The sequence below is a fragment of the Erinaceus europaeus genome, chromosome 15, assembly GCF_950295315.1.
Source record: "Erinaceus europaeus chromosome 15, mEriEur2.1, whole genome shotgun sequence".
Lineage (NCBI taxonomy): Eukaryota > Metazoa > Chordata > Mammalia > Eulipotyphla > Erinaceidae > Erinaceus > Erinaceus europaeus.
Genome location: NC_080176.1, coordinates 46,092,213 through 46,111,193, shown reverse-complemented (window position 1 = coordinate 46,111,193; position 18,981 = coordinate 46,092,213). Strand labels below are relative to the sequence as shown.

At 37.3% G+C, this 18,981-nt stretch overlaps 1 protein-coding gene across 6 annotated transcripts in view; it reads left to right on the top strand.

Moving 5' to 3' along the window:
* TRAPPC8 (trafficking protein particle complex subunit 8) overlaps positions 1–18,981 on the top strand; it is a 99,562-nt gene that overhangs the window by 24,609 nt on the left and 55,972 nt on the right. For 2 of the 6 annotated variants that reach the window (XM_060173662.1, XM_060173665.1), the window contains 8 exons: positions 162–336; positions 3,433–3,586; positions 6,446–6,539; positions 7,117–7,376; positions 7,964–8,079; positions 8,837–8,987; positions 11,149–11,249; positions 15,527–15,632. In XM_060173662.1, the coding sequence (XP_060029645.1) occupies positions 162–336; positions 3,433–3,586; positions 6,446–6,539; positions 7,117–7,376; positions 7,964–8,079; positions 8,837–8,987; positions 11,149–11,249; positions 15,527–15,632 (1,157 nt within the window). Of the gene's footprint in view, positions 1–161; positions 337–3,432; positions 3,587–6,445; positions 6,540–7,116; positions 7,377–7,963; positions 8,080–8,836; positions 8,988–11,148; positions 11,250–15,526; positions 15,633–18,981 lie in introns of those variants that run through there. The other 4 variants (XM_060173663.1, XM_060173666.1, XM_060173668.1 and 1 more) reach the window with 3 other exon arrangements.

Genomic DNA, 18,981 nt, shown 5'->3' with positions numbered 1-18,981 from the left:
AGTTACTGTGAAGCAGTGTTGGAGGAATTATTTTGCACTTGCAGTGAAAACTTGTGAAATCAGATTTTTTTTTTAGCTCACAGTATATTTCCTTACAGTTTATTTTAATGGAATAATACTTATCATTGAGTGTAAATTACCTTAATAATGTGGTTTACAAGGTATGTTGGTAGCATCATCTAGTGAAGCTGAACCTATGGAACAATTTTCAAAGTTGTCACAAGAACAACATCGAATTCAGCACAACAATGACTATTCTTATCCCAAGTGGTTTATACCAAACACACTTAAATACTATGTACTTTTACATGATGTGAGTGCAGGAGATGAACAGAGGTAAGCTTTATTTTCTTTATTTAAAAATGTTTCCTATTAAATGACATTGATTGGACATGACATTCCAAATTTAGATACACTTTTTATTCAAGAAAGTGAAAAAATTATTAATAAAATATCATTACATCTTTTACTTCAGAGTTAGAGTCTATAGCTAAGGTCATTTTTTCCTTAGATTGCTTACTCAAGCTTTACTATTTTTTTTTTAAAGAATTTTTTTTTAATTTTCTTTATTTATTTGATAGAGACAGCCAGAAATTGAGAAGAGGAGGGAAGATAGAGAGGGATAAGAAACCGAGAAACACCTGCAATCCTGCTTCACCACTCGCAAAGCTTCCCCTCTGCAGGTGGGCACTGAGGGCTTGAACCCAGGTCCTTGTGCACTGTGATATGTGCGCTCAACCAGGTGTGCCATCACCCGGCTCCTCAAGCTTTTCTTTCAATGTATATTTCTGTTGTTATAATCTTTGTACAGGCGTAATGGCCATTTTACACCTGTAAGTTTTAATTAACTTTTTACTTTATGTAAGATTATTTCTCTTTTTCTCCGTAGTTTTCCTCTTCTCACTTCTTACTTTTACTTATAGGAATTTCTTTTTATACTCTTGTCACTTTGTATTTTTAGCCTTGATATATTTCACAGTCTCAACATTTCTTTTCTTTGCCTTCAGGGTTACTGCTGGTGCTTAATACCAGCATTAGGTATCCACAGCTCCCAGCAGCCATTTTTTTCCTCCTCCTCCCCTTTTAATTTGATAGGACAGAGACATATTGAGAGGGGAAGCTGATATAGAGAGTGAGAAAGACCCCTGCAGATCTGCTTCACTGCTTGTGAAGCGTCCCTGCTGCAGATGGGGAAGGTGGGCTCAAACCCTGGTCCTTGCACATAGTACTATGTACGCTTAACCCGGTGTGCCACTGCCCAGCCCTTCAACATTTCTCTGTGTTCCTTTTAATATTCTGATTCATGATTTGCAATTGTCCTTTTATCTTTGAGTCAATGAATAACTTCTCTTTAAAGATAAAGTAAGTTCTTGAAAAACAGTATTGAAATTAATTTCAGATTTGTGGCTCTAGAGTTTATCTTGACTTTCTTGTTCAAGTCGTCCATCCAGTAAATCATTTGTTTCCAGTTCCTACTCTGGTATCTCAGTGGCATTTAAGACATTTAGTTAAATAATCAATTTTGTCTTTGAGGGAGCAGAAGCCATTATCTTTATCTTGTGTATAAAACCAAAGAATTACTCTGAGGATTACTGGTATTTAGGATTTTTAAAAAGTTATAGTCTGGAGTTAGTTGGATAAGGTGTCCTGTATGAATGTGTCCTATATGAGTGTGACTCGGCAGTGCTGTGCCCGGTAGAGCTCAGACTTGACACTGTCTTGAATGAAGGCCTAGATTTGAGCCTTTGATCCTGACCTGCAGATTGGAAACTTCCAAGAGTGGCAGAGCAGTGCTGTAGCTTTCTCCCATTTTGTCTTTTTCTCTCTGTCTCTTATCCTCTATCAGAGAAAGAAAGAAATGGCTGCTGGGAGTAGTGACACAATGTGATCACAGTGTCCCCAGCAACAGCTGTGGTGGGGGAAAAAAATGGAAGAGAAATAGAACTCTTACAGTTTCTGTCAGTTGAATATGGTATGTGTATGTATACATATATATGTATATATATATGTGCATATATAAATCTATATACATATATTTGGTTGTAGTGGGATATTTAAGCATTGATTCAAATACTAGATCATTGATCTTTATGCTTAGTGATATTATCAGAAAGGCTAGTGAAAATAGATGGTTTATAGTACTTGGCCTGTCCATTCTTAAGTATCAGTGTCTGCACATCTGTAACCATTCTCCTAATACAGCCTTAGTTTTATGGCATGTAATATGATTTGTCTGTTAGGCTGTTGGTTTGTTTGGACAGTGTCAGCATGTATACTTTAATATGAAGCAAAATCTTCAAGGTTTTTTTGTTACTGTTTTGTATCTGATAGTTGAAAAGTTAGTTCTATTTTTCAACATCTCATTCTCCATCAGAAAGTTCTGTTTGCTAATAGAATAATATCTAAGACTGTTTCATAATTTGAATGATGCCCTGCTCACCATCAAGGTTAATTAAACCAAAATATTTGTTTTTTCTTGCATCTGAGGTATAATTCATAGATTACTTTGCAACAGAAAAGGGTAGGGTAGGTTTTATGTAATAAATAACCCTGACAACTTTTCTCTTCCTCTCTGCTGTGTCACTTTGGGGAGAACTAAGGGAAGAGTGAGTACATTATGGCAGGAAAGATCTTTCTAGGTTTTGGTGAGGTTATGTTTCTGTTTTCGCTTTATTTATTTATTTATTTATCTTGGTGGCACTGGTGTGTCCTTGTGCTTGTGTGTTCCCTGCACCCAGGGCAGTTTTTTTTCCCCCCCATTTTAGAGAGACCTCAGCACTGCTCTGCTATCCATGTAGCTTCTGCTGGTATTAGTAGCATTTACATATTTTGATAAATATTTGTTATATAGCATTTCTATAAGTCATATTTTCATTTTTAAATTATAGAAATAAATATTTAAAAAATTAAGCTAGAGTACTGCTCAGCTCTGAGTTGTGGTAGTTCCTAGGTTTGAACCTGGGACTTTGGAACCTCAGGTGGGAAAGTCTTTTTTGTAAGGCCATTATGCTACCATCCCTATAAGTTACATATTTTCCAAACAATGGTCTTTATAATTCATAGGAGAATTCCTGGTCTATAAGGTTGAAGTTGGCTTTTAGAAATTTACACATTGCACATTAGCAAATGGAAGACTTATAGATGCCTTGCTGAAAACAAACTGTCATACTATAGTTATCTAACTAGTTAAACCATCAGAACACTCTAAATAATATATAGCAATAGCTTGCAATATTTTAGTTCATTAAACGTACTTTGGTATCTATTTAAAGGTGATACCCAAGCTAAGTTATTTCATTTAGATTTTTGATCTTTAATATTTTTGTTGATAGTCTCTAATTATTTGTCCTAAAAGCATTTTGATTTATTTTAGTGTTTTCATCACCTGTGGTCTACTCCTCTTCTATACAAACTTTTTTCTGTGTATTTCAGAGCTGAATCAATTTATGAAGAGATGAAACAGAAATATGGAACTCAGGGTTGCTACTTACTTAAAATTAATTCTCGAACATCTAATCGAGCATCTGATGAACAGATACCAGATCCTTGGAGTCAGTATCTCCAGAAAAATAGTATTCAAAACCAGGTATATGTAAAAAACAATGAAACAAGCCACCAAGGCTATATCTAAATTTTAAGATGCAGTGGTACCAGCATAGAACTTTTATACAAGTCTTAGTTTAGCTGGAAGAATTATGTTTTGTGAAATCATAGTTTTGATTTGTCAGCATGTGATTTCTTAAATCAGTGTTCAAAAACTGGTTTTATTTAAATGCAAAAGTTCCTAATGTATTCCTTTCATGTAAATGCATATATGTTTTTAGTATTAATTATCTTTTTCTTGGAAGTCGGAAGGTGAATTACATGTTGAGAATTGAGTTAGGTTGGAGGGGCCAGGTGGTGGCGCACCTGGTTGAGCGCACATATTACAATGCGCAAGGACCCAGGTTCAAGCCCCTGGTCCCCACTTGCAGGGGGAAAGCTTCATGAGTGGTGAAGCAGTGCTACAGGTGTCTCCCCGTCTCTCTCCCTCTCTATCATCCCCTTCCCTCTTGATTTCTGGCTGTCTCTATCCAATAAATAAATAAATAAATAAATAAATTGAATTAGGTTGGCTAGGCATGTAGAGAATAAAATTTGAACTTGTACATTTACTTTGTTGTGAATGCTTACAGTCAGTTCTTTATTGCATGCTTTATTTACATGCTCTGGGGTTGCCTTCCTTCATTTTCAACTTGTTGTTCTTATGGCCACCTTTTGGAGCTCATAACTTTTTAGGTGGGTGGGCTTTTCCCCATAACTTTCCTCTGATTTTCTTCTGAATTTTCTCGAAGTGCTTCTTCCTAATCTCCTTTCTGTATAGTTCTAGGCTAATGTTAATTGTTGTCCAAAGTGGGCATTTGTGAGATTTCACTCTGTCAGACTTTAAAGATGGAATTGATGTCACTTGGTAGTAGTCAAATGCCAGTTCCTGTGCTTAGTTCAGATAATCAGGAGTTGACTGTTCATTGTATAGGAGGATTTCCTAAGTCAATGAAAGATACATCTATATTTTGGGGGGGCCTGGCAGTAGCGCATCTGGTAGAATGTGCATGTAACATCTGTATTACGTATGGTTGAATCCCATTCCATATTTTCTATATAATATTATAAAAAAACTTATAGTGAAGTTGACATAATTTGATGTTCTAGTAGAAATACATTTAATAATATTTGCTGTTATTAAATGACATTTGTGTCTTTCCATTTTGCTTATGGAATTTTATATCTAAATATAGTAATATACTGCTGTTTTACTTACTTTGACGTTGAAATGATTGCCAACCTTAATAAAATGGTGGGAAAAGTTTTTTTAAAAAAAGTCACTTGGATATGAAGGAACTTTAGTTTTGATCTTCCAGGGTCACACTCAGAATAGCACCAGTGCTGAGGTAGTTCAGAGTCTGGCCATCTGTAGCTGGAAAGGGGAGTATAAGTCATACTGGCTAGTTTGAGAACTTTGAATAGAAAAATAGGCGTTAGTAATTCTATAGTTTAGAACTCTGGAAACTGGTGATTTGAGGATGGCTTGTTTCAGTTATAAAATTCACTCCTGATCAGATGTATCAGTTTCCTTTAAACCTATGAAAACTCACGCTGTTGTCTGAAGTGGCCCAATTCCATGTTTAAATAGCCTGAGAACATCAAGAATTGTCTGCCTTTGCTTGTATTCACTAGTTTGTTGGGAATCATATCAGCTTTTCATTAGTTTAATTTTCAAAATATAGGATGATGACTTTCACATCCACTTTTATAATTTTTCCAGGTCAAATATGCCTAGGTTTTCAACCCATTTAAGTGACAGCTTCAGAATATTTAATGTCTCAGTCACTTTCCTTTTACTAAATTCTAGCTTATACATTTCCCTCAAGGCACGGTGCCCAGGGAAATAACTCTTATTTATTAATCATGTATAGTAGTCTAGGTGTTTTTAAATTTTAAAATTTATTTTTAATTAATTATTTTTTACTAGAGCACTGCTCAACTCTGGCTTATAGTGTGGTTGTGTGGAGGATTGAACCAGGGACCTGGAAGCCTCAGGCATGAGAATTTGTTTGCATAACCACTAAACTATCTCCTTCACCTGGTATTTTTAGTTTTTTTTTAAATTTATTTATTCTCTTTTGTTGTCCTTGTTATTGTTGTTATTATTGATGTCGTTGTTGGATAGGTCAGAGAGAAATGGAGAGAGGAGGGGAAGACGGAGAGAGGGAGAGAAAGATAGACACCTGCAGACCTGCTTCACTGCTTGTGAAGCAACTCCCCTGCAGGTGGGAAGCCTGGGGCTCAAACCGGGATCCTTATGCTGGCTTGTGCTTTGCGCCACCTGCACTTAACCCGCTGCACCACTGCCCAACTCCTGGTATTTTTAGTTTTAAATGTTCTTTGCTGACTGAGAAACGAGTCCTTTGTACAAACATTGCACTATATGTTTTTCTAAAACATTTCAGATATATTTAGAGTGTACTTTATTTAGCTTACTAACACTGTGTTCATGACACAGGAAATTACATGCCACCCTTACTTTTTCTTCTGTCTGCTTCTTTGGCTTTAGTAGAACATCTCCCTGGTCAATATTCCTTACTTAAGACACATGTCCAGGTATTCCTATGGGAACATGCATATCACATAACTAGTTAAACCAAGAGAGAGACTTTTACTTGATAAGAACTGGGATAGTAGATGACTGTAAAAAGTAATTATGTAAGAATGTGTGTCATAAATTTGGAGTAGAGTGACAGGATGAAAAACGTGAAAGAAATTAAGAATCTGGTGGCTTGAAGAGAAAGTCTTGATGTAGCAAGTATATGAGGCTGCTCAGAATAACTGTAGTGTCTGATGGATTAGTAGTATTTTAAGCATGATTACATGTAACGGCTAATGCTTTTTTATTTTATTTTGATAGGACTCATATGAAGATGGCCCTTGTACTATTACTTCAAATAAGAATTCTGATAGTAACTTGCTTTCACTGGATGGATTAGATAACGAAGTCAAAGGTCTTGATATATTTTCCCAGTTTCTTTTATAATTGAAAATATGCACTGTGATCAGAGTATTCTAGTTTTTATAGATAATGGAAATTTTTATATAAAGTAATGAGCATTCTAGCTTGTCCTCTGAAGATTGTTTATTCCTTTGTTTACATTTAAAATATTTTATAGGAATAATCCATCAGATAGCTTTTATAAAAGTTTGTAGAAAGCAAAGGAAGATGTCTAGTTATCTGCAAATCACATTATTTTGAGAGCTGCTTTTTATATTTTAAATTAGTTTTGGGTAGTGATGGATCTAAATTTTTCATACTGCTTAATTGTGCTATTTAAAAGTAATTATTTTATTATTTAAAATTATATTTTCTTATTTACATGAATTTTAAAAGTTCTGTTTTGTGTAGTAAGTATTAAATCAGGCCCTGTAGTTTTAGGGAGAAATGGTTGTTACTACTATTTCTTAGACTTATGAAAAATACACAGTGATAAAGAGTACCCAAATTCTTTTTTCCTCTTCAGTGATATATTAGCAATAACAGTTTTCTGTCACATTCTGAGAGTAAAAGTAAGGTCTGTTTTTCAGTAGATGGCTTACCAAATAACTTTAGAGCTCATCCACTTCAATTGGACCCATCTGGTGACCCATCTAACGGTATCGATGGCCCAGACTATGTAAAATCTGCTTCATCGTTACATGAAACAAAAAAGACAAGCACTGGAGTCATTCATGGTGCGTGTTTAACCCTCACTGATCATGACAGAATTCGACAATTTATACAAGAGTTTACATTTCGGGGTCTTTTGCCACATATAGAAAAAACTATTCGGCAGTTAAATGATCAGGTAAGAGGTTTTTTTGTTTGTTTTTTTTTTTTGGAGGGGGGGCAGTGTTTTTAAGATTTCAGTAAGTAATAAACTTGTTACTGTTGATACTGTCATACAATTAAGTATTTAATTATTGCGGTGGGTGGGGTGAGGTGAAATGGTAGGGAAGGGAGGGGAGGGTGGCACGGGGACTAAAGCTCTGGATTTAGAAGCGTGAGGCCCTGAATTCAGTCCTCAGCATCATATATGCCAGAGTGCTGCTCTGGTTCCCACCCCTCTTCTCTTTCCCTCCCTACACTTTCCCTCCCGTCCCTCTTTTTCATGAATAAAGATGCAAAACTATTAAGTATTTGTCATTAAGTATATTTTCTTTAAATATCTAAAGTTGTTAGATGATGGCTCAGAATACCAGGACATACTGCTGTCACCATCTGTGATAAAATTCTATAGAAGTCCTAGAAGAGTCTCACTCTCTAGGCTCCCTAGAGAATTTGTCAACATATTGGACAGTTTGCTTTAGATCAATGTTGTTAAAGTGGATATTTGTTCATTTATAAAATTTAATATTAAAGGTCTTGTGTTTTTCAACATATTTGATCTTTTAGCTGATATCAAGAAAAGGTTTGAGTCGATCTCTGTTTTCTGCAACTAAAAAATGGTTTAGTGGCAGTAAAGTTCCAGAAAAGAGCATTAGTGAGCTGAAAAATACATCTGGTTTGCTGTGAGTATTATTGTTTGGTCTTTCCTTTGATTAGTTGTTGACTAAATGATGTCCTGCAAAAATTCTCTTTAATATTTTTGTTTTATAGTATACAAACTCTGATAAAAATAAACTACATGAAGTTACAAAAACCCTCTAAGTAATTAGGTATCTAAAGTCAATACATGTGAAAGTTTCCTTACTTTGGGTTTGTATCCTAACTTGCAAAATGATTGATTAGACATTTGCTAATTATTATTATTTTTTAAACCAGAGCACTGCTCAGCTCTTGCTATGGTGGTGTGGGGGATTGAACCTGGGACTTTCGGAGCCTCAGGCATTAGAGTCTCTTTGCATAACCAATATGCTATCTACCCTCCACCCCATTAATGATTCTTTTATGTTAAAATATTGTAGGCTGGTGATTCTAAAACACATTTAGAATTTTGAATTTAATATAAAGTCCTGTTCTAGGGAAAAGGAAAATTCATTTTTAATTTTCTTCCCTGTTGTGTAACCGCTTCTTAAATGTAACCTTTTACTTTAAATTTGACAGTAGAGAAAGTGCTTCCCTGATGCTGAGAAGTTCTGATATTGAGGCAGTCAGCTATATAAATTGTTTTTGAAAAATGTCCCTTTTTTTATTAGCGGTAGAATTTTTATGAAACCAGATCTGTTTTTCTCATGTTCTGGATAGTGGAACCACTTTTAGGCATTTTGTAATACTTAATGACTTAGGATTCAAAATTTATGTTACTTTCTTATTTTTTATCGACAGGTATCCACCCGAAGCACCAGAGCTTCAAATCAGGAAAATGGCGGACTTATGTTTTTTGGTGCAGCATTATGACTTGGCTTACAGTTGCTATCATACTGCCAAGAAGGATTTCCTTAATGATCAGGCAATGCTTTATGCCGCTGGTGCCTTGGTTGGTATTAGACTTCTTTGCTGTCAGAAACGATTAAGATTTTTAGTTTATGAAATAATATAACAAAATATCTAGGGATAAAGCTGTACTGAAGAAACGTATCACATTTTACAGCTTTTGAATTAGTTTATGCTGAATTAGTGAATTTTTCTCAAACTAGGGCACTTAAACATGGTGAGATGTCAGATTTCTTAGTTTTAACTTAGTAACCTCTAATTGTTGTGAGTTTTTATTTTCAAAATTCATTTTGAATTTTTATTATATTGAAAGTATTCTGCTTTATTTTTATTTTTATTTTTTTTGCTTATCTTTATTTATTTATTTATTGGATAGAGACAGGTAGAAATCGAGAGGGAAGGGGGTTATAGAGAGGGAGAGAGACAGAGAGACCCCTGCAACACTGCTTCACCACTTGCAAGCTTTCCCACTGCAGGTGGGGATCGAACCTGGGTCCTTGCACATTGTAACATGTGCACTCAACCAGATGTGCCACCACCCGGCCCCGGTATTCTGCTTTTTATTTAGGGCATTTTCCTTCCCTGATGAAGGTTATAATTTTTTTTTGTTTAATTTTTACTTTCTTTTACTGTGAGGTTAATAATGTATAGTACAGTTGGCACATGGACACAATTTCCCATCTCCCTTTGATAGGTGTCTGCAAACACTCTCTCCTGCAGCTTGGGTCCTTTTCCATCATCATGTACCAGGACCTGAAAGTCCTCTCCTGCCACCCTTCTCCCTGTCCTCCTTCCTCAGAATCCTTTGCCTTGGTGCAGTATATCCAACCGGTCTAAGTTTTACTTTGTGCTTCCTCTTTCTGTTCTTGTTTCTTAAGTTTTGCATTATGAGTGAGATCACCTTATATTCATCCTTCTCTTTCTGGATTATCTCACTTAATATTCCTTCAAGCTCCATCGAAGATAAGGTGAAAAAGATGATTTCATTTTTGATAGTTGAGTAGTATTCCATTTTGTATATATACTACAACTTTCTTAGCTACTTACTTATTGTTGTATACTTCAGTTGCTTCCAAGTTTGGGCTGTTAAACTTGTGCTGCTATGATACACAGATGTCTTTGGATGGGTGGGTTTGGTCCTTTAGGATTTATCCCCAGGAGAGGAATTGCCAGGTCATAGGATAGGTCCATTCTAGCCTTCTCAGAGTTTTTCAGATTACTCTCTATAGGGATTGGACCAATTTACATTCCCACCAACTATGCAGGAGGAATCTTTGGCCCCCACAACCTCTCCAGAACTTGTTGTTACTGTCCTTTCTGATGTATGACATTCTCACAGGAGTGAAGTGGCATCTCATTGTTTTTATTTGCATTTCTCTGCTGATCAATGACTTGGAGCATTTTTTTTTTTTCTTCATATGTCTATTGGCCTTTTAGATCTCTGGTGAATATTCTGTTCATATCTTCTCTCCACTTTTGGATGGGATCATTGGCTTTTTTGTTGCTGAGTTTGGTGAGCTCTATATATTTTGGTTATTAGACCTTTGATAGATGGCTTATAAAGATCTCCCATTTTGTAAGGAGTCTTTCTATTTGGTTGGTGGTGGTTTTTGCATTGCAAAAGCTTTTACTTTTGATGTAGTCCTGTTGATTCATTTTTGTTTTGCTTGTGACTGGACTTGAGTTATTGATGATGGCTTTAAAACTTAGGTTGAAAAATGTTCTGTCAATATTTTTCTATAAATATTTGATAGTTTCTGGTTTGATATCCAAGTCCTTGATGCATTTTGAGTTTACTTTTGTGTGTTGTGGTGTGATGAAGTGGTTCAGTTTCATTTTTCTGCATGTTTCAACCCAAATTTCCCAACACCATTTGTTGAAGAGACTTCTTTATTTAAAATTTTGGGCACTCTTGTCAGAAATTAGATGCACGCAGCTGTAGGAGTGAAGGTTATAATTCTGTGTTTGCTATTCTGATCCTTAGCCTAGGAAAAACGTGATGAGTGAATACAACTCTTATCTGTACTGTGGTTATTTCCTGCTTAACTCTTCACATATTGCTATGGTCAAAATGTGTTGTAGTTGAAAAGGCCTGTCTATTTTAGAGGGAAATTATCCATGGTAGTTACAGTAATTTTAAACTTAAGATACGTATCATGACTATTTCTTCTTTTGTCAGAGTGTGAAATATTTTTTCCCTCTAGGAAATGGCGGCAGTATCAGCATTTCTTCAGCCAGGAGCCCCCCGGCCATATCCTGCTCACTATATGGATACAGCAATCCAAACATACAGGGATATCTGCAAGTAGGTGGCTAGAATTTACACTTCATTCATTTATATTGTGATTAGATTACATATTTGATTGGTATCCCAAGTCCATTCCAACATGAGTGTGCAAGCTTTCCCACACCAGTAAGCAAGGTACCAGCAGAGTGTTTTGTGACTTCAACTCAATTCTGAGAATATCACTCATAACATCAGGTTCTATAGGCTAAGGGCTCAGCCTTTCGGTACAACCTCTCATTTCAGATGCATGCAGCCTCCTGTGCTTCAGTTCAGTTGACTAGATCTGAGCTTCCCTGGACTCTGGCTTCAGGTTCTCATCATAAGCACAGATCATTGTCAACTGACTGTGAATCAGAGGGCTCTAGGACATCCACCTTAGGTTTGGTTAATTTGATACTGCAACTCGTAGAACCCAGGAAACATGGTTATTCTCTGGCTCACTCACCACAAATGATGCAGATCAACAGCCTGATGGAAGAGATGCTTAGGGATAAGCACAGAGAAAAGGCGTGCAGCTCCCATGCCCTGTCCAAACATGCTGGTCTCTCCCAGGTCTTCACATGTCCGTCAACCCTGAAGCTCCTCAGACCTCATCCTTTTGGGTATTTATGGAGGTTTCCTTACAGGCATGACTGATTAACTTCCTGGCAGTTGAACTCTTCCTCTAGTTCTTCTCTCTGAAATCCATGGGGGTGGGACTATAATTTTTTACTCTCTCATCACAAGGCTGATTATCTTAGCAGCCAACCCTTATCCTTGGCTGTTTTCCATAAATTACCCTTATTAACAAGAGATAGATTTATCACTCTCAACGCTTAACGGAATGCTAAGACTTTTGAGGGGAATGTGAGACAGGTACTGAGGATGTGGACCAAAATTGTATGGAAAACATTTGTTTTCACTTAATTGCCCAAATAGATTTACTTTATCTTACGCTTTGCATAGATGCAAAAGGGTTTCATAAGCTCTCAAATCAAGTTAATATAACCCGATGAGATGATTTTTTTTAATATTAGTATTAGTAAAATTAAATTTTATTTTTTATGTCCTAATTCTTTTATTTATTTATTTATAAAAAGGAAAGACTGACAGAACCATAGGATAAGAGGGGTACAACTCCACATAATTCCCACCACCAGAACTCCGTATCTCATCCTCTCCGTTGATAGCTTTCCTATTCTTTATCCCTCTGGGAGTATGGACCCAAGGTCATGCAGAAGGTGGAAGGTCTGGCTTCTGTAATTGCTTCCCTGCTGAACATGGGTGTTGACAGGTTGATCCATACTCCCAGCCTGCCTCTCTTTCCCAACTGAGGCGGGGTTCTGAGGAATCGGAGCTCCAGGACACATTGGTGGGGTTGTCTGTCCAGGAAAGTCTGGTTGGTATTTCCTAATTCTTTGGGATTTGCAGTTAGGAATTTGTTTAATACAGGGGCTCCTGTTGAGGGTTGTGTTGTATGTAGGGATATCTTTAAACTTAACTGCTATTAAGTAGAGGTTAACCTTTTGAACTACCTTGTCTAATAGGAAAAACACAGAGAACTAAGTAATGCTTCTAGGGAAGAATGTGAGAGTGTTTTGTGTTCATAGTGAGCTCTGCTGGAACTCTTTAGGAATTGGGACATACCACCTGTGAGAAGTCTGAGCTGTTTCAGAAGTGGTCAGAGGAGGTTTGAGGACTAGACCTTGAAAGACAGGTGGCAAGGATTTGAATACAAACTTCTTCAAAGAGAATCTATAGATGATTCTCAGACTTGGAAAAAAATGCTCAACATTACTATTATTAGCAGAGTTCAAATGAAAAGCACAACATAATCTCAAAAATAGGAACAAACTGTCAAGAATGTAGAGAACAAAGAACTCTGGTACACTGTTGATGGGGATGCGAACTGAAGCAGCATCTATGAACAGTGCTTTATAGATTAAAAAAAAAAAATCGAAGTGGAAATTCTCATGAATCTAGATGCTACTCCTAGGCATTTATTCCAAGAACACAAAACATGAATTCTCCCGTCCAAGTGTTAACAAGCCCTGACTGTACTTTCCTTCTGGCATCAGATGAGATCAGATGCATTCAGGGCAGTAATCCTAAAGGATAGCTACACCCCTATGTTCATAGCAACAGTAGCAAGACGAATCAACCTAGATGTCCATTGACAGGTAATTGGATAAAGAAGTCATGGGATATATTACTCACTGGAATATTACTCACCACAAAGTGCTGACCTGCCTATTAGGACATGATGGATGGAACTTGAGGTGGCTGTGGAGGTGAAATAAGGGAGTGAAAGGCAATTACTAGGTGGTTTCACTCTTGGAATATAAGTAACCAAAGCAAATGAGCTGGTAACAAAAGAACAAGCACCACCATATTGTTTGAAAGCTGGCACTTATCAGAGAGAATGGATAGGAATGATGAGAAGGCTAGATAGGTAGAAGGGTAGTCTTAAAATGCACTTATATAGGTGTGAGATTATGCCCCTGGAATTTTACAATATGTGCTCATTAAAACAACTCTTAGTATCCATAAATACTATTATCGACTGGGGAGATAACTGTGTCGGACCACAAACAGGCTTTACATGTCTGAGCCCAGAGGGCCCAATTTCAGTCCTTGGCATTGCAATATGTAAGAGCTAAGTGGTTTGTTGGTGTCTGTCTCTCCCTCCCTCCTTTTCTCCTCCCTGCTCTCCTTCCCTCCCTCTCCTTTCTCCCACCCTTTTTCATCAAAGTAACTCTTAAAATGTTAACTATGATTTGTCAGACAATTGTGACAAATTACCAGTGATTTTTTTTTTTTTTTTAAGCAGTAAAGTGTCGGAAATACTGCTGAAATGACCTTCCCAAGTTAGTAAGTTTTGGTTGTAATTTCAAGGCCAGTGGTATTTTGACATAAGAACTAGCAAGCAAAGTAATGAAAACTATTTTTTCAATCAAAGTTCATCTTCTGATTTCATACTAAGAATGTTTTCATTGTTTTGAAGAATGAATAATCCAGTTTTAGGTTCTTAATGACCACAAAGAAAAACCCTCAGGTTGTTTTTACACGGGTTTTGCTCAGCTATCAGGCAACACTGACCTCATAATGCTTTCATTTCAAACAGCTTAGTGGTGGGAATTAGCTAAATATTCCTAGAAGAAACCAATGCAATTAAAAGAGTTTGAAATAAAAACAAAAATGTGGACATGTTTGTATTCCTTTCAATTCAAAGCAATTTTTAAGTCTGCTGGGTCAGATTGGATTCAAGCTTTTGTGACTTTGCTTTGTAGTCTTACTTCAAAGTTGTGCAGTGTTTTGAGTCTTTCAAATTCGTTTAAGTTTTTTTTTTTTTTGAGACCTATTTATTTGTGCTGCTTCTGGTGGTCTACTTTTTTTCTTGTAGAGGGTGAAGGACAGAGAAGTTAGAGAGTGAGGAGAGACACCACAATACTACTTTGTCACTCAGGAAGTTTCTTTTTCCCTTTGCATAATGCATCCACGCCATGTCTAAGAGCTTGAACCAAGGTCTTTTTGTTGTGGTTTTTATTGTTGATGCCATTCGTTGTTGGATAGGACAGAGAGAAATGGAGAGAGGACAGGAAGACAGAGAGGGGGAGAGAAAGACAAGACACCTCCGACCTGCTTCACCGCCTGTGAAGTGACTCCCCTGCAGGTGGGAAGCTGGGGGCTCGAACCCCCGGATCCTTGTGCCGGTCCTAGCGCTTTGCGCCACATGCGCTTAACCCACTGCGCTACCGCCTGACCCCTGAACGCAGGTCTTTTTGAATAGTAGAGTATGCACTTTACCAGGTGAACTATCTCCTGCCCTTGTTTGTTTGTATTTTTAATTTTATTTTAATGAGTGAAAGAGATAGAGTGAAAGAAAGACCAGAGTACTCTTCAGCTCTGGTTTATGGTGGTGTTGGGAATTGAACCTGAGACACTGGAGCTTCAGGCATGAACGCCTTTTGCATAACTATTATGCGGTCTCCCCAGGCCTATCTGTTACTGTGCATGAGAAAGACAGACAGAGAGAGAGAGATTCACATGAGACAGACAGATTGAGGTTGAGAGGAATACAAACAAGACATCATTCTGACACATGGTGTGCCAGAGATGGAACTAAGAACTCTTACCATTTGAACTGTCTCCCCAACTGCTGTTTGTTTGTTTGTTTGAGACTTTGTTTTAAAATAAGGACATGCATTTCTTTTTACTCAGAAATCAGAAGTGAAAACCTGTGTTAAGCATATCCTCCCATTGATTTTATTGTAGTGTTAAATTGAAGTTTTCTTGTCTTTTACTTTTATTTTTAGGAATATGGTGTTAGCTGAAAGATGTGTATTGCTTAGTGCTGAAATCTTAAAAAGCCAAAGCAAATATTCAGAGGCTGCAGCTCTCCTAATAAGACTGACCAGTGAGGTATGAAAGTTTGCTTACTTAGTGTCGTCTCATGATTTTTTGAAAGTGTTTCTTTTTTTCCTTAAGGGGTGTTGCAAAACAAGTAAGAAAGAATCTCTCTGGGGATTCACAAATGTCTACTTAATTACTTGTTGCGTTAACTTTTAACTGTACTTTACAAGTATTTTATTTATAGATTCTAAGCCTATAGTACTGAACTATGAACTTTTCTACACATTATATGAATCAGGCTCTGACCTGTGCATTAAAATATTTAAAGCAGAACACATGCTCATCATTTCCAGCATGCAATTAAAACTTAAAATGTAGTCAAGTGAGTTTTTACACTTATTTTCACTATCATGAACTTTAAAAATCATCTTCTTCATTAAAAAAATCTACTCTACAAATAGTTGAAATGGAAGAAAAATCAATTCACTTATAGTTGCTGCTGGAGGTTTATAGCAGACATTATTAAGCTATATTGACTCTAATATTATAAGGAGTCGTGGAGCTCTGCTGTTTATCTCTTCTGTCTCCTCTCTGTCTCTATCTCAAATTAAAATGTAAAAAAAAAAAAAAAAAAAAGACCATCAGGAGCAGAGAAGTGACCTTTGGGAGAGGGAGAGAGGATGAAAGAGAGGATGGCAGTACTCCCTTGTAAATATTAGTAAAGACACATTATTTAGATAAGTGCTCTCAACTATTGAGCACTGTACTTTTCCTTAACTATTAATGTAGCCTATGATTATAATTTTGGGGCCAATGTATTTTCTATACATTTAAAAAATTTTTTATCTTTTTTTAAAAAATTTTTATTTATAAAGGGGAAACACAAAAACCATAGGATAAGAGGGGTACAACTCCACACAATTCCCACCACCAGAACTCCATATCCCATCCCCTCCCCAATAGCTTTCCTATTCTTTATCCCTCTGGAAGTATGGACCCAGGATCATTATGGGGTGCAGAAGGTGGAAGGTCCGGCTTTTGTAATTGCTTCCCTGCTGAACATGGGCATTGGCAGTTTGACCCATACTCTCAGCCTGTCTCTCTTTCCCTAGTGGGGCAGGGCTCTGGGGAAGCGGGTCTCCAGGACACATTGGTGGGGTTGTCTGCCCAGGGAAGTCCGGTTGGTATCATGTTAGCATCTGGAACCTGGTGGCTGAAAAATGAGTTAACATATTGAGCCAAACAAATTGATGACTAATCATGAACCTAAAGGCTGAAATAGTGCAGATAAAGAGTTGGGGGGTTTCCGTTTTGTAGATGGTAGTCCTATTTTAGTTATATTCTAAAGAGTCTATACTAGTTTTTCTCTCTTTTCCTAAGCCTGACATCTGATATGCAGGTGGATCCTAATTATTGTCTGGGGAGATTTTATGGCTGGAAATAGGACCAGAAAGCTAGATCAGGGAAGAGAATAGCTCCCAAATATGGGAAAGGTGTATAAATAATGTTGACTGTAAACTCCATCGATTTGATGTGATCTGGAGCCCATATTCAGCTTAGGAGTCTATTTGACCTCTGCATCCCTGTAGATCTGAGCTCACATTCTGTAGTCATGTGTAGGAACGTTCCAAGCTGCCTTAATTTCAGAACCCATCTTCCCCAGGTGGAACATAGAGTATGTTGTCCATCCTTCCTCCGGGGGCTGGAACATTCTCTACCTTTGTTGATTCACGTTGAGGGCAAGGTCCTATGGGGGTCCACAAAGGGGTCTATTGTGTTGTTCCTGATAGAGATGACCAGTAACAATAGAGAGAGAGATCTATTTGAGGTCTAGGCCTGTTATGTCTGTTTGGGAATCTCAGGACTCCCCAACTAGGGCCCCAGGTGATGGGGTAGCCTGATAGTGACTAAAGAGTCATCCTTAAAGTATGTCATTCTCTTGCCCTTATTCAACTTTTGCAGTCCTTACTTTGATAAGGTTAGCTTTGGAGTGAGTGAGGGAAGTATAGTAGGAAGTAGGTGAGGATCTACACATTTTTGTGTGTGATAAATCCCATGAAGATTTTTACTCTGAAATCTCTCTTCAGTTTTGACCTCTTTTTAAAAATCATGTCTTCTTTTTTAATTTTATTAAGCAACTTAATATTTATAAAATTATGACATAATGGTTATAATTCTGCACCATCCCCACCACCAGAGTCCTATATTCCCAACCCCTCCACTGGAAGCTACCGTAATTCTCCAAAGGTGGCAGATAGGGGTTAACTATTTCTATAATTATTTGTCTATATTTGTATATATTTGCCCCCCCCCCCCCCTTCTCCCTTTGATCCTGGCTTCTCTTCTAAGTCACACCTATTACTACTTCCAAATGTCTTTTCTTTTTTTCTCTTCTCTCTCTGGGTCCTGATGGAGTTGTGGTTCAGAGTACTCTGGTCATCTTCCCCTGTTGTTTTTCCTCCCTATGGGAGTATGGGCCACACTTCTTCTTGGGTTGCAGAAGGTGGAAGGTTGGGCTTCTGTAGTTGCTTCCTCACTGGACATGGGTGTTGGCAGGCGGATCCACACCCCCAACCTCTTTCTGTCTTTCCCTAGTGGGGTAGGGCTCTGGAGAGGTGAGGTTCCAGGGTACAGTGGTGAGGTCGTCTGCCCAGGGAGTCAGGATGGAATCATATTTGTACCTGCAACTTGTGGCTGAAAGGCAGTTATATATAAAGCAGGACAAAATGTTTAATAAACAGGAACCAAAAAGCAGGAATAGAGTAGATGAAAATAGGGACTTTAGGGTGGAAAGAAGTTAGGAAGTCTATTTTAGGTATGTTCCTAGAGGCTCATGACTTTAGTAATTTTTGCTTGAGTTTGACAGCTAACTTGGAGATTGACATAACTAATACCTAGGAAGATGGTGTTAGATTGAGAATAGGGCTAAGAAACTGGATATGGGCGGAGAGTAGCTCCCAAACTTGAAGAAAACCTAAATCATTTTTTCTTAATTGGTGATTTCATAGTAGTTTGCAAGATTATAACAGTGGTATTGCTTCACTTAGCACCCACTGCCAAAGTTCTGTGCCCTCAAACTCCCAACGACAGCCACCATAGTTCTCAGGAAGTCTTAGGGACAGTTAGACTACATCTTTTTTTTTTTTTTCTTTCTTTTTCTAAGTTCATGTGTTTTAGTTCTCTGTATTCTACATATAAGTGAAACTAACTACCCAGTAGTTCTTATCTCTTTTTAAGCTTTAGATTTGTATGGTCAGCTGTATTTTAGACTTATCCTCTTAGCTGTTTTCTAGCCACCTTTAAGTTGATAGTATCATTGACTAGACTAAAACTATTTCTTGCCTTTTTGATTATTACCTTATGTTTTGACCAGCCAATTTTGTATTTCTGTAAGGTATAAACTGCTTGACATGTTCCT